At 34.6% G+C, this 13,678-nt stretch overlaps 1 protein-coding gene across 1 annotated transcript in view; it reads left to right on the plus strand.

The window, feature by feature from the left end:
* LOC103077447 (fibrous sheath-interacting protein 2) overlaps nt 1–13,678 on the plus strand; it is a 121,628-nt gene that overhangs the window by 4,693 nt on the left and 103,257 nt on the right. The window contains 4 exon segments of the mRNA XM_082931527.1: nt 407–496; nt 1,743–1,882; nt 2,967–3,108; nt 3,587–3,697. Of these exon segments, the coding sequence (XP_082787653.1) occupies nt 407–496; nt 1,743–1,882; nt 2,967–3,108; nt 3,587–3,697 (483 nt within the window).

Genomic DNA, 13,678 nt, shown 5'->3' on the forward strand with positions numbered 1-13,678 from the left:
TCTTTCCCTGTCTCTAATGGCATGTATGCTTGTCAAGGATTATGTCCCATATACTTTTTAAAAACTTTAGACAAAATAAGAATCTAGCAAAATCAGCCCGATAGAGTTCTGATAGACTCTATTCTTATTGGGGTTGAACATTATTACATTGGTATTTTTTAATAGCTCCAATTGTGTGTACTCAATTCTTTATCATGGCATAAGTCATATTAATAAAGTAATGTTACTTGGATAGCAGTTTCCTATTGATTAACAATTTTAGAGAGATATTACTTACAAAATTGTTAGCAATTTATTACTCAATATCAAAATTTTATTTTTGCTCTGGAAAGTAATTGCTTTGATTTTAAAATATTTGTATTTATATATTTTTGTTGTTATTCTTACTTTGTGTGTTTTTTTTTAGATTGTATGTACCTTGAGGGAATTGAATAAGTACAGGCAATATCTTACCAGTTTAAAATTAGACTTTGAAAGAAACTATATAAGAGAACAAGTAAGTTAAATACTTAAATTTGGTTTTTTTACATAGAGTTTGGAAGAAAGGTTTGCATACAAAGTATTTTCTTATAATATTTTACTTTGAATTTTGATAACTTAATTTTTCCAAGTAAAAATTTAGAGCAGTAGTAACTAATATTTTGAGGTTCCTATTTTGTGCCAAGAGAAGGAAAGGGACCAAGTCATCTATTAATATGCCAGTGGTAGCTGACAAAATTTAGTAATTAAATTGCTACTCAGATGTGTCCCTTCTACATGAGCTGGGACCAATGGGAACAGTCCATTGTAGTAGCAAGATTCTTAAGCTGGAAACCAAAACAGCTTAAGTAACAGGAGAGGAGCGGTATGAATAGTTATAACATCCTAAAGGTGACTCAAAGAACATGTACACTGTATATTTGTACCCACACACATGTAGCTGTGTTCATACAGTAAAAAATATCCTTAAAGGTGAACTGGAATGATTGGTATAGAGTGAGTGGGTAAAGTTAGTAACTTCCTTTCACATTTTCACTCAAAGTTCATGTGAGAGTGTGTGCACATGTGTGCCTGCATGAGTGAATTCAGGCATTAGAGTCAAGAGAGTTGGGTAAAAATGAGAAAGGTGCTCATATATGTACTTTTACAAGTTTATGTTCTAAGGTCAAGAGAGTTGTATAGAAATGAGTATGACTCCCCAGTACTTTTAAATGTTCTATATTTCCCCCCATTTCTTCCTCTGTGCCTACAGTTTCTCCTCCGCTTCTTCCATTTTTTAAAATTTCTTCAGAATGGGTAGAAAAGTAAGCTGAAATATTTATCTTTTATTTTCAGAGAGAGAAACCTTTACTCAGTTGTCCATGTCTGCAGTGGATTCAAAATAGATTTAAATGCAGTTAGGGACTTCCCTGGCAGTCCAGTGGTTAAGACTTCACCTTCCAATGCAGGGGGTTTGGGTTCAATCCCTGGTCTGGGAGCTAGGATCCCACATGCTTCAGAGACAAAAAACTAAAAACATAAAAGCAATATTGTAACAAATTCAGTAAAGACTTTAAAAATGGTTCACATCAAAAAAATCTTTAAAAAAAAAGATTTAAATACAGTTAAACAATATTAGTTATTTACAAAGTATGGGAATTTTACTAAACACTAAATATGAAAAGACATATCAAACGACAGTTTTCTGGGAAATGTTTAAAAAAATTTATATATACATATATACACACATATACCTATATATGATACCCACTTTTTCTTTATAGAAAATACTTGCAAAACAAGTAAGTAAACTACAGGAAGACAATCAAATACCTGGACGTTCTGATGTTGCACAGTTCCAAAATTGGTTGTTACAGGAGGGCACCCCATCTATTAAGGACCAGGAACGATTAATAAGGCACAGGTGAGATTGAAGTTAATGCATATTTTATGTATATAATGTGGACCCAAATAAGTTGGAAAATACTACAAATAATTGAAGGTAGGAAATTTTTTAAAGCACTGGATGCTATTTAACTCCACTCTTTCAGTATGGAGAGGAAGGGAGATCAAGAAGTACAGGAATTGGAAACTTGGGTGCCAAGGCTAAAGACGAGTTTCTACTAGAGAAGATAGAGTTTCTAGGAGTTCAAGAGGTAATCCAAGCTGATAACTGAAGAATTAATCAAATCCAAAATCCTTCCTATAGTAGGAGATGGTGGGAAAGTATCTTTAGCACATGCCTCTAATAATAATTTTTATGGGTCTTCTTTAAGCTCTGACAGCATTAAGTTTGAGGAAATTAATGCAAAGTCAATAAAGGAGTTTGGTATAACTTTAATACTAATATAAACATGCATTATCTCAAAAAACAAACATGCAAGCTCTTTAGATATTATCTACTTACATTCCATCATTACCTTTCCATGGTCAAGACCATTTCTTACTATAGTTCTTTCCTCCTCCTCCATTAAGGTGAGAAATTAAGCTGCATTACCTGATTTTATGTTCCATGGTAGTTCCATAATACAGATTGACATACCAGAGACCCAGACTATAGATGGAAGATTTGTTCAAGGCCTTATAATTTACAAGGGACTCAACACACATCTTTCTAAGGAAATTCAAATCTGAATTTTTCCAGATTTGAAGTCAGTGTTTCAGTTATTTCAGTCTTCTTTGCAAACTCATATTCCTAAGCCTATTGTGAATATGTACTGTACAAAATGTTTTTAATCAGTCTGCTTCACATTTTATCATTGTTTTGGCCATAACAACAGATTCTTATATATATAGTAGGGAGATCTGTATAATGAATAAAATATGGTGAGTTCATGGGTCAGGCAGGCTTAAAGTCCATGAACAGAGCTGATAGAAAAACAGTAAAATTCCTGTAGCTCAAGAAATAAAAAGCAAGAAAGGAGGTAGTTTGGGAATATCAAAGCAGATGATGCCATAATAAGGAAAACTCCCAATTCACCTTCACTTACATTTGCATTTTTACTTAGATATTTGGATATGATAAGTAGGGAATTAGAACATCTTGAGCGCACAGCAGAAGAGCAACGCCTAATACGGATGGATAGAGAAGAAAGACAACAGCGAGAACACACAAGAAGAAAACTTAGTCTTCGTAGAAAAATTGAAGAGGTGAGAGACAACAAATTTAAAATATTGAGAGAAAAACTGTTTACAGTTATTTCATTTGTAAATAATTTGAGCTGTCCATCATACTTCTTGAAGTCATTTCAAGTCTAAGCACTTTACCCACATTGATCTTTGTTCACAGCTATGATATGCATGTTGTTACATAAAATGAGGATGACACCACAAACTACATATATGAGCTAATATCTGCTCCTAAAGTGATGATGGTGAAAGTTACTAGATACTGTTTAACTCTCCTATAGCCCTCAGTGTGGAGAGGCAAAAATTTTAAATTTAGCTTTAGTTAAAAATAACCATCCCTGCATTCCTAATGGGAGTGCAGTGAAGGAAGCGCATTCTAAAGCCAACGTATGACTTCAGTTACGCTTGACCTGATTTCTGTTAGGCTCTTGACTTGTTCTAACTTGCTTGTTGGTTTATTGTGAATACATACTGAATACAGTAACATCGTGCTCTTTAGGAATGGAAGACAAAAGAGATGTTACTTCTAACAAGGATCGGAGAAGATGTTAGAAGAGAAGCTAGGATAGAGGAACAATGGCGTAAAAGCAGAGAAGAGAGTGACAGGAAGGTAGGGTGAGCTTTAACCTCTAATTGGGGATGTTTGAGGACAAACTTTTGATAGTTTTGATATTTGAATGTAGTTCACTTTGTGAGACGTTAGAATAGTTACCCCAAATGATTTGTATTACACAGAACTGAAAGTTATAAAAATTTTTGCTATATTTTGGTCATATTGCAACTATAATATAAAAAGTACTTCTCTGTTTTTTGATATAACTACTTTTGACTTTATCTCACACCATAAACTACACTTGTAATTCCTATAGAAAACAATGACATAACTGATTGTTTTTCTTAGAATCAGAATTTCTTGGAGAAAGTTCTCAATTTTTCCCCACCAGTTAATTTTTTTAGAGTAACTATTTTGAACCTTAAATAATATGTAATATTTTATGATTCAGAGTATAAATCAGTATAAAGAGAAAGAAAATTCATTTGTAATCCCAGCACCACCCTATTTATTGGTATACGTACACACACAACTACATACACATACATTGCATAATATTTCTATGAATATTTATATATTGCAATAAATACATGTTATTGTTCCTTATAGGCTGTTTTGTAGACTGCTTTTTCATTTAACAAAATAACATTGACAACTCTTCATGTCAATAAGTATTAACCTAAAATAATCTAATCTAAATGATTATTTTAGGTAGTATGTTGTTGAGAAACCTATATGTAAGTGTAAGATTTACATAGTTTGGTAATACTGCTATCTACTGCTATATAATTTTTTAAATATTGGAAATTGAAATATGTTGGTAATCTTTTATTCTGCCCTTCATACATTTACCTTTAAGTATTATCAGGGACTCATTACCCATATGGCAAGCTCAGCTTATTCTAATTTACTATAATTATTATTTTCTAGTATTTAATTTTTCACCACTTTTTTATTGGAGTATAGTTGATTTACAACATTGTTAGTTTTCAGGTGTACAGCAAAGTGATTCAGTTATACATGTACATATATTCATTCTTTTTTAGATTCTTTTCTCATATAGGTTATCACAGAATATTGAGTAGAGTACCCTGTGCTATACAGTAGGTCCTTGTTGGTTATCTATCCTATATATAGTAGTGTGTGTGTATTCATCCCAAGCTTCTGATTTATCCCTTCCCCCACCACATTTCCCCTTTGGTTACCCATAAGTTTGTTTTCGATATCTGTAGGTCTGTTTCTGTTTTGTAAATAAGTTCATTTGTTTCTTATTTTTTTAAATTAGATTCCACATATGAGTTATATCTCATGATATTTGTGTTTCTCTTTCTGACTTCACTTAGTATGATAATCTCTAGGTCCATCCATGTTGCTGCAAATGGCATTATTTCATTTTTTATGGCAGAGTAATATTCTATTGTATATATGTACCACATCTTCTTTATCCATTCCTCTGTCAGTGGATGTTTAGGTTGCTTCCCTGTTTTGTCTGCTGTAAATAGTGCTGCAGTGCACACTGGGGTGCATGTATTCTTTTAGATTATAGTTTTCTCTGGATATGTGGCCAGGAGGGGGATTGCTGGATCATATTGGATTGCTGGACCAAAAATAGAATCATAGTTCTATTTTTAGTTTTTAAGGAACCTCCATACTGTTCTCCATAGTGGTTGTACCAGTTTACATTCCCACCAACAGTGTAGGAGGGTTCCCTTTTCTCCACACCCTCTCCAGCATTTGTTTGTCGACTTTTTGTTGGCCATTCCGACCAGTGTGAGGTCATATCTCATTGTAGTTTTGATTTGCATTTCTCTGATAATTAGTGATGTTGAGCATCTTTTCATGTGCTTTTTGGCCATATATATGTCTTCTTTGGAGAAATGTCTATTTAGATCTTCTGCCTATTTTTTGATTGGGTTGTTTCTTTGTTTTGACATAGAACTGAATGAACTGTTTGTATATTTTGGAGGTTAATCCCTCGTCAATCACTTCATCTGCAAATATTTTCTCCCATTATGAGGCTTGTCTATTCATTTTATTTATGGTTTCCTTTGCTGTGCAGAAGCATTTAATTAGGTCCCATTTGTTTATTTTTGTTTTTATTTTCATTAGGAGGTGGATCAAAAAGATATCGCTGCAATTTACGTCAAGAGCATTCTGCCTATGATTTCCCCTAAGAGTTTTATAATGTCCGACCTTACATTTAGGTCTTTGATCCATTTTGAGTTTATTTTTGTGTACCGTGTTAGAGAGTGTTCTAATTTCACTCTTTTATGTGTAGCAACAACATGCCCTAGGTTTCCTCTTAATTTTTGCATGATTACATTTGCTTTTCAAGGAGTCTTGGCCAATTTTAGTGACATCTAGTGCAGTGGATCAAATTATGGCACTAGGAGTGTCCATTAAACATGACCACTGATGGTAGGCATGTTAACACCACAGGCTACCTGAGGCATCTTAATGGCAGAGCTATTTGAATTATTGATATTTCCAATGCAGCTATTCTAAATTGTCTTTTTGAATCATGTTTTAATATGAGAGGTTTTCAATTCATTTGTATATTTTTCTTAATATATTTTTTTGCTTTAAGATTTGATATCTATTTTTACTCCAATTTATGTGCTTAAGTTACAGGGTTGTCAAAAACTTTAAAGAGATCTTAGCTTCTTTGTCAAAAATCATTTGTATTAGTCTAAATTTACTCCTTTTCTGCTCTTTGCCCTATTTGTCTATTATACTGCCTTGATTATTATACCTTTAATAGTTGTTTAAATCAGTAATGTTAGCCTTCAAGTTTGTTTTTCTATTATGAAGTTGTTTTGGTTAATTTAAGCCCTTTACATTTCTGTATAAATTTTAAAATCATCTTGTCAATTTCTGCCAAGAAATTTTGCTGAGATTTTGATTGGAATTGTATTGACTCTGTAGGTCAGTTTGGGCAGAATTGATCTTTTGATAATAGTGGGTCTTCCAACTCATGAACCAAATACCTCTCTCCATTTATTTAGGTTTTCTTAATTTTTCTTCTCATTTACTCATGTAATTGGAAGTGTACAGCTCTTATACATCTTTTGCTAGATTCATCCCTATGTATTTCATGATTTATGCTATTGTAATTTGTATTTTTAATTTCAAATTCCAATTGAGGTTAGGATATAGAAAAACAATTTTTAATATTCATTTCATATCTTGTATTGATAAAAACACTTTTTAGTTCTAGTTGTTTTATTCTAGGTACCAGTTGATATTCTACATGAATGATCATGTTGCTAGAAATAAAAGTAGTTTAACTTCTCACTGAACATGGATGCCTTTTTATTTTCTTTTCTTGCCTGACTGCACTGACTAGAACCTCCAGTATTATGTAGAATAGAAACAATTATAATGGATGTTATTATCAAATTTTTTTGTCCTATCTTGCCTCTCTACAGACGTAATAGGCTGCTTGACACTGTACCAGGCTTCACTGATATGCTTTTCATTTTGTAATTTTTAAATTGAAATATAGTCAGTGTACAATATTATGTCAGTTTCAGGTATATTACATAATGATTTGACATTTGCATACATTATAAAATGATCACCACAATAAGTCTAGTAATCCTCTGTCCTTATACAAAGTTATTATGATATTATTGACCATATTCCCTATGCTATATATTTTGTCCTTGTGATTCATTTATTATATAACTTGAGGTTTGTACCTCTTAATCCCCTACATCTATTTCACCCACTTCCCACCCCCTCCCTTCTGGAAACCACCTGTTTCTTCTCTGTATCTGAATCTGTTTTATTTTGTTGTTGTTGTTCATTTTATTTTTTAGATGCTACACATGATATGCAGTGTTTGTCTTACTCTGACTTATTTCACTTAGCTATAATATCCTCTAGTTCATCCACATTGTCACAAATGGCAAGATTTCATTTTTAATGGCTGAGTAATATTCTATTGTGTGTGTGACCACATCTTCTTTATCCATTTGGCTATGGATGGACACTTAGGTTGCTTCCATATCTTGGCTACTGTTAATAATGCTGCAGTGAACACTGGGGTGCAGGTATCTTTTGTATTAGTGTTTGTATTTCCTTTGGTTAAATACCCAGAAGTGAAATTCCTGGGTCATATGGTAGCTCTATTTTTAATTTTTTGAGGAGTTTCCATACTGTTTTCTGTAGTGGCTACTACCATCTAATAATTTATAATCCTATCAACAGTGCCTTGAGGGTTGCCTTTTCTCCACATCCTCACCATTTGTTATTAGTTGTCTTTTTAATGATAGCCATTCTGGCAGGGGTGAGGTGGTAACTCATTGTGATTTTGATTTGCATTTCCCTGAAGATTAGTCATGTTGAGCAAGTCCTCTGACCATTTTTAAGTTGGCTTGTTTTTTTTGTTTGTTTGTTTTTTTGATGAGTTGTAAGATTCCGTTGTGTATTTTGGATATTAACCCTTTATTGGGTGTATTGTTTGCAAATATCTTCTTCTATTCAGTAAGCTGCCTTTTGTTTTGCCAATAGTCTACATGTCCGAAAATGTTTTAGTTTGTTGGAGTCCCATTTGTTTATTTTTGCTTTTGTTTTTCTTGCCTGAGGAGACAAATCAAAATAATAATAATAATGCTAACATCGATGTCAAAGAGCATACTACCTGTTTTCCCCTAGGAGTTTATTGGTTTGGGGTCTTACATTTAAGTCTTTAATCCAATTTTGAATTTGTTTTTGTATGTGGTATGAGAAAGTAAATCAGTTTGATCCTTTTCCTGTAGCTGTCCAGTTTTCCCAGCACCATTTATTGAAGAAGCTGTCTTTTCCCTGTTGTATATTCATGCCTCCTTTACTGTAGATTAATTGACCATATATTTGTGGGTTTATTTCTGGGCTCCCTTCTGTTCCAGTGATATATGTGTCTGCTTTGGTGCCAGCTCCATACTGCTTTGAACTGTAGCTCTGTAGTATACTTTGAAATCAGGGACCACGATTTTGGTCATCTTTCTCAAGATTGTTTTGGTTCTTCAGGGTCTTTTGTGTTTTCATACCAATTTTAGAATTATTTGTTCTAGTTCTAAAAAATGCCATTGGTTAGGGTTAGGGGTTACATTGAATCTGTATATTGCCTTGGGTAATATGGTCATTTTAACAATATTATTTCTTCCAATTCATGAGCACAATATATCTTCCCATTTGTCTTCAGTTTATTTCATTAACATCTTATAGTTTTCAAGTATTAAGTCTCTTACCTCCTTTGTTAGAGTTATTCTTAGGTATTGTATTCTTTTTGATGCAACTGTAAATGTGATTCTTAATTTCTCTTTCTGATAGCTCATTGTTAGTGTGTAGAAACAGGACAGATTTCTGTATATTAATTTTGTATCCTGAAACTTTACTGAATTCATTTACTAGTTCTAATAACTTTGGGGGGCATCTCTAGGATTTTCTATATATAGTATCATGCCATATGCAAACAGACAGTTTTACATCTTCCTTTCCAATTTGGATGCATTTTATTACTTTTCTTGTCTGATTGCCATGGCTAGGACTTCCAATCTGTATTCAAGAAAAGTGGTGAGATGGGGCATCCTTGCCTTATTCCTGATCTTAGAGGAAATGCTTTCAGTTTTTCACCATTGAGTATGATGTTGACTGTAGGTTTGTCACAAAGGGTCTTTATTATGTTGAGGTACGCTTCCTCTGTACCCGCTTTGTGGAGGGTTTTTGTTTTTATCATAACGGGATGTTGAATTTTGTCAAAACTTTATTCTGCATCTATGGAGAAAGTCATATGATTTTTCTTCAGACTGTTAATGTGGTGTATCACATAGATTGATTTGCAGATATTGAACCATTCTTATATCCCTGTGATAAATCCCACTTGATTGTGGTGTGTGATCCTTATAATGTATTGTCAAGTTCTGACTTCTAATATTTTGTTGAGGATTTTTACATCTTAGGTTCACCAGTGATAATGCCTGTAATTTCCCTTTTTTGTTGTGTCTTTGTCTTGTTTCAGTATCAGGGTGATGCTGGTCTCCTAGAATGAGTTTAGAAGACCCTTCCTTCCTCTTTGATATTTTGGAATAGTTTGAGAAGAATAGGTGTTAACTCTTCTTTAAATATTGGTAGAATTCACCAGTGAAGCCCTCAGGTCCTGCTGCTTAAACTTCATTACTGGTAATTGGTTTGTTCATATTTTCCTCCCAATTCAGTCTTGGGAGATTGTACATTTCTGGGAATGTATATTTCTTCTAGGTTGTATATTTTATTGGCATATAATTGTTCATAATAATCTCTTATCCTTTGTATTTCTGTGATGTTGGTTGTAACTTCTTTTTCATTTCTGATTTATTTATTTGGGCCCTCTCTTTCTTGATGAGTCTGGCTAAAGGTTTATCAATTCTGTTTATCTTTTCAAAGAACCAGCTCTTAGTTTCATTGATATTTTCCACCTTTTTTTTTTTAGTCTTTATTCCATTTATTCTGCTCTGATCGTTATGACTTCTTTCCTTCTACTAACTCTGAGTTTTGTATGTTCTTCTCTTTCTAATTCTGTTAGGTGTGGGTTAGGTTCTTTATCTGAGAATTTTCTTGTTTCCTGAGGTAAGCTTGTATTGTTATAAACTTCCTTCTTAGAACTGCTTTTCTGTGTCCCATAGATTTTGGATGATTGTGTTTCTATTTTCTTTTGTTTCCAGGTATGTTTAGTTTGATTTCTTCAGTGACACATTGGTTGGTTAGTAGCATGTTTTCTAGCCTCTACGTATTTGTGTTTTTTGCAGGTTTTTTTCTTGTGGTGATTTCATTGTGGTCAGAAAAGATGCTTGATATGATTTCAATCTTCTTAAACTTATTTAGATTTGTTTTGTGGCCTAACATGTGATTGTTCTATGCTGGAGAATGTCCCACATGTACTTGAAAAGAATGTGTATTCTGCTGCTTTTTGATAGAATGTTATATGTATATATAAAATCCATTGGGTCTAATGTGTTATTTAAGGCTAGTATTTCCTTATTGATTTTCTGTCTGGATGATCTATCTATTGATGTAAGTGGAGTGTTATTGTCCCCTACTATTATTGTGTTACTGTCAATTTCTCCCTTTATGTTTGTTAGCATTTACTTTGTGTATTTAGGTGCTCCTATGTTGCATACATAGATATTTACAATTGTTATATCTTCCTGGATCAATCCTTTTATCATTATGTAATATCCTTCCTTGTTTCTTGTCACAGTCTTTGTTTTAAAGTCTATTTTGTCTGATAAAAGTACTGCTACCCCAGATTTTGTATGGAGTACTTTTTTCATCCCCTTAACTTTCAGTTTGTGTGTCTTTAGATCTGAAGTGAGTCACTTGTAAGCAGCATATATATGGGTCTTGTTTTTGTATTCATTCAGCCACTCTGTCATTTGATTGGGACATTTAGTCCATTTATATTTAAAGCAGTTATTGATATGTACTTTAATGCCATTTTGTTCATTGATTTGTGGTTGTTTTGTAGTTCTTTTACATTCCTTTAATCTTTTGCTCTCTTCCATTGTGACTTGATGAATATCTTTAACATTATGCTTGGATTTGTTTCTCTTTTTTGTGTGTTTTATTATACATTTTTGGTTTGTGGTTACTGGGAGGTTCTTGTGTAAAAACCCATATATATATATATATGATTATTTTAGTTGATTATCTCTTAGATTCAAATGCATTCTAGCAACCCTACATTTTTACTCTCCCCTCCACTTTTAATGTTTTGATATATTATATTTTACATCTTTTTGTTTTATATATCCCTTAACTACTTATAGTGGATTTAGATGATTTTACTACTTTTGTCTTTTAACTTTCCTACTAACTTTATAAGTGGTTGATCTACTGCCTTTATTGTATGCTTGCCTTTACCACTGAGATTTTTCCTTTTGTGTTTTTCATATTTCTAGTTGTGCTATTTTCTGCTTAGAGAAGTCCCTTTCACATTTCTTGTAAAACCAGTTTAGTAGTGCTGAACTCTTAGCTTTTGCTTATCTACAAAACTTAAGAGCTGTCCTTCAAATGTGAATGATAGCCTTGCCAGGTATTCTTGGTTATAGTTTTCCCTTTCACACTTTGAATATATTGTGCCACTCTTTTCTGGTCTCCAAAATTTCTGCTGAAAAGTTAGCTCAGAGTCTTATGTGAGTCACCTTGTACATAACTAGTTGCCTTTCTCCTGCTGCTTTTACGATTCTTTAATTTTTGCCAATTTAATTATAATGTGTCTTGGTGTGGATCTCTTTGGGTTGATCTTGATTGGGTTTCTTTGAGCTTCCTGGACCTGAATGTCTATTTTCTCTCCCAGGTTAGACAAGTTTTCATCTGTTTCTTCAAATAAGTTATCAGTCCCTTTCCCTCTCTCTTCTCCTTCTGGGACCCCTGTAATGCAAATGATAGTGTGGTTGATGTCCAGAGATGTCTTAAACTCTCCTTATTTTGTTTAACTCTTTTTCTTTTTTCTGTTCAGCTTGGGTGATTCCAACTATTCTGTCTTCCGGTTCACCAGTCTGTTCCTCTGTATCAGCTAATCTGTTGATGCCTTCTAGTGTATTTTTTATTTTAGTTATTGTATTATTCAGTCTGTTTGATTCTTCTTTATGTTTTCTAACTCTTGTTGAACTTCTCACTGTTCATCCATCTTCTTCTGTGTTCCTTGAGCGTGTTTATGACCATTACCTTGAACCCAATTTTATCAGGTAGATTGTTTATCTCCACTTTATTTAGTTCTTTTTCTGAAGTTTTGTTTTTGTTTGGAACATATTGCTCTCTCTCCTCATTTTGCCTAATTCTTTGTCTTTATTTCTGTGTATTAGGTAGATTAGTTACATTTCCCAATCTTGAAGAAGTGTCCTTATGTAGGTACCATCCTATGACGCCCAGCAGCACACTCCCCTCTGGTCATGAGAGCTCTATGCTCTAGGAGTGTTCCCTATGGGGGTTGCATGGGCTCTTCTCTTCTGCAGTTGCAGGGCTGACTACTTTGGTGCGCCGGTAGGCAGGGCTGGCCCCTGGTCTGGTTGGCTGCCAGGCTGTGCCTCATGTGATGGCTGCCTGCCCACTGGTGGACATAGCTGGGTCCTGGTGCAGCTGGTTACAAGGCCCAGGGAATCCTATGTCTCATGCCAGCCAACTGGTGGGCAAAGCATGTCCTGGTGAGGCTGGCTATGGGGCCTGTGGTGGCTGGGTTAGGAACTAGTCACCTGTTGGGAGATGGTGGGTCACAGTGAGGCTGGTTGTATGGCCCAGGTGGATCCCAGGACTGGTGCCAGCTCCCTGGTGAGAAGATCATCCCCCAGTGCTAATAAGCTAGAGGGAGGATTCCAAAATGGCACTTGCCAGCACTGGTGTCTTCATAGTAGAACAAGCCTCCCAAAATGGCTACCACCAGCATCTCCATCCCCAGAGGGAATGCCAGCTGCCTCCTATCTCTCCAGGAGTCTCTCCAAGATGAACAAGTTGGTCTGACTCAGGCTTCTTTCAACTTACTGCCTCTGTACTGGGACTTAGAACATGTGAGATTTACATGTGCCCTTTAAGAACAGAGTCACTATTTCCTACAGCCCTCTGGTTCTCCCATACACAAGCCCTGCTGACCTTCAAAGCCAGATATTCTTGAGGTTCATCTTCTTGGTGCAGGACCCCCTGGCTGGGGAGCCTGATGTTGAGCTTGGACCTCTTTCTCCTTGGGAAGAACCTCTGCAATTGTGATTATCCTCTTGTGGGTCACCTACCCCAAGGTGTGGCTCTTGACTATACATCACCTCTTCCTCTCCTACCCATCTCATTGTGGTTACTTCTTTATAGCTTTAGTTGTGGAAAATCTTTTCTGCTAGTCTTCATGTCATTCTCACAGTTGCTCTGCAGATAGTTTTAATTTCAGTGTGCCCATGGAAGGAGGTGAGCTCAGGGTCTTCCTACTCTGCCATCTTGGCCACAGCCTTTCATTTTGTAATTTATTTTCTCTCTCAGTGTTTCTTTTTAGATGGTTTCTTTTTCTGAACATGTATTAATTAATCTCTTTCC

Source organism: Lipotes vexillifer, unplaced genomic scaffold (genome assembly GCF_000442215.2).
Source record: "Lipotes vexillifer unplaced genomic scaffold, Lipotes_vexillifer_v1.1 scaffold363, whole genome shotgun sequence".
Taxonomy (NCBI): Eukaryota; Metazoa; Chordata; class Mammalia; order Artiodactyla; family Lipotidae; genus Lipotes; species Lipotes vexillifer.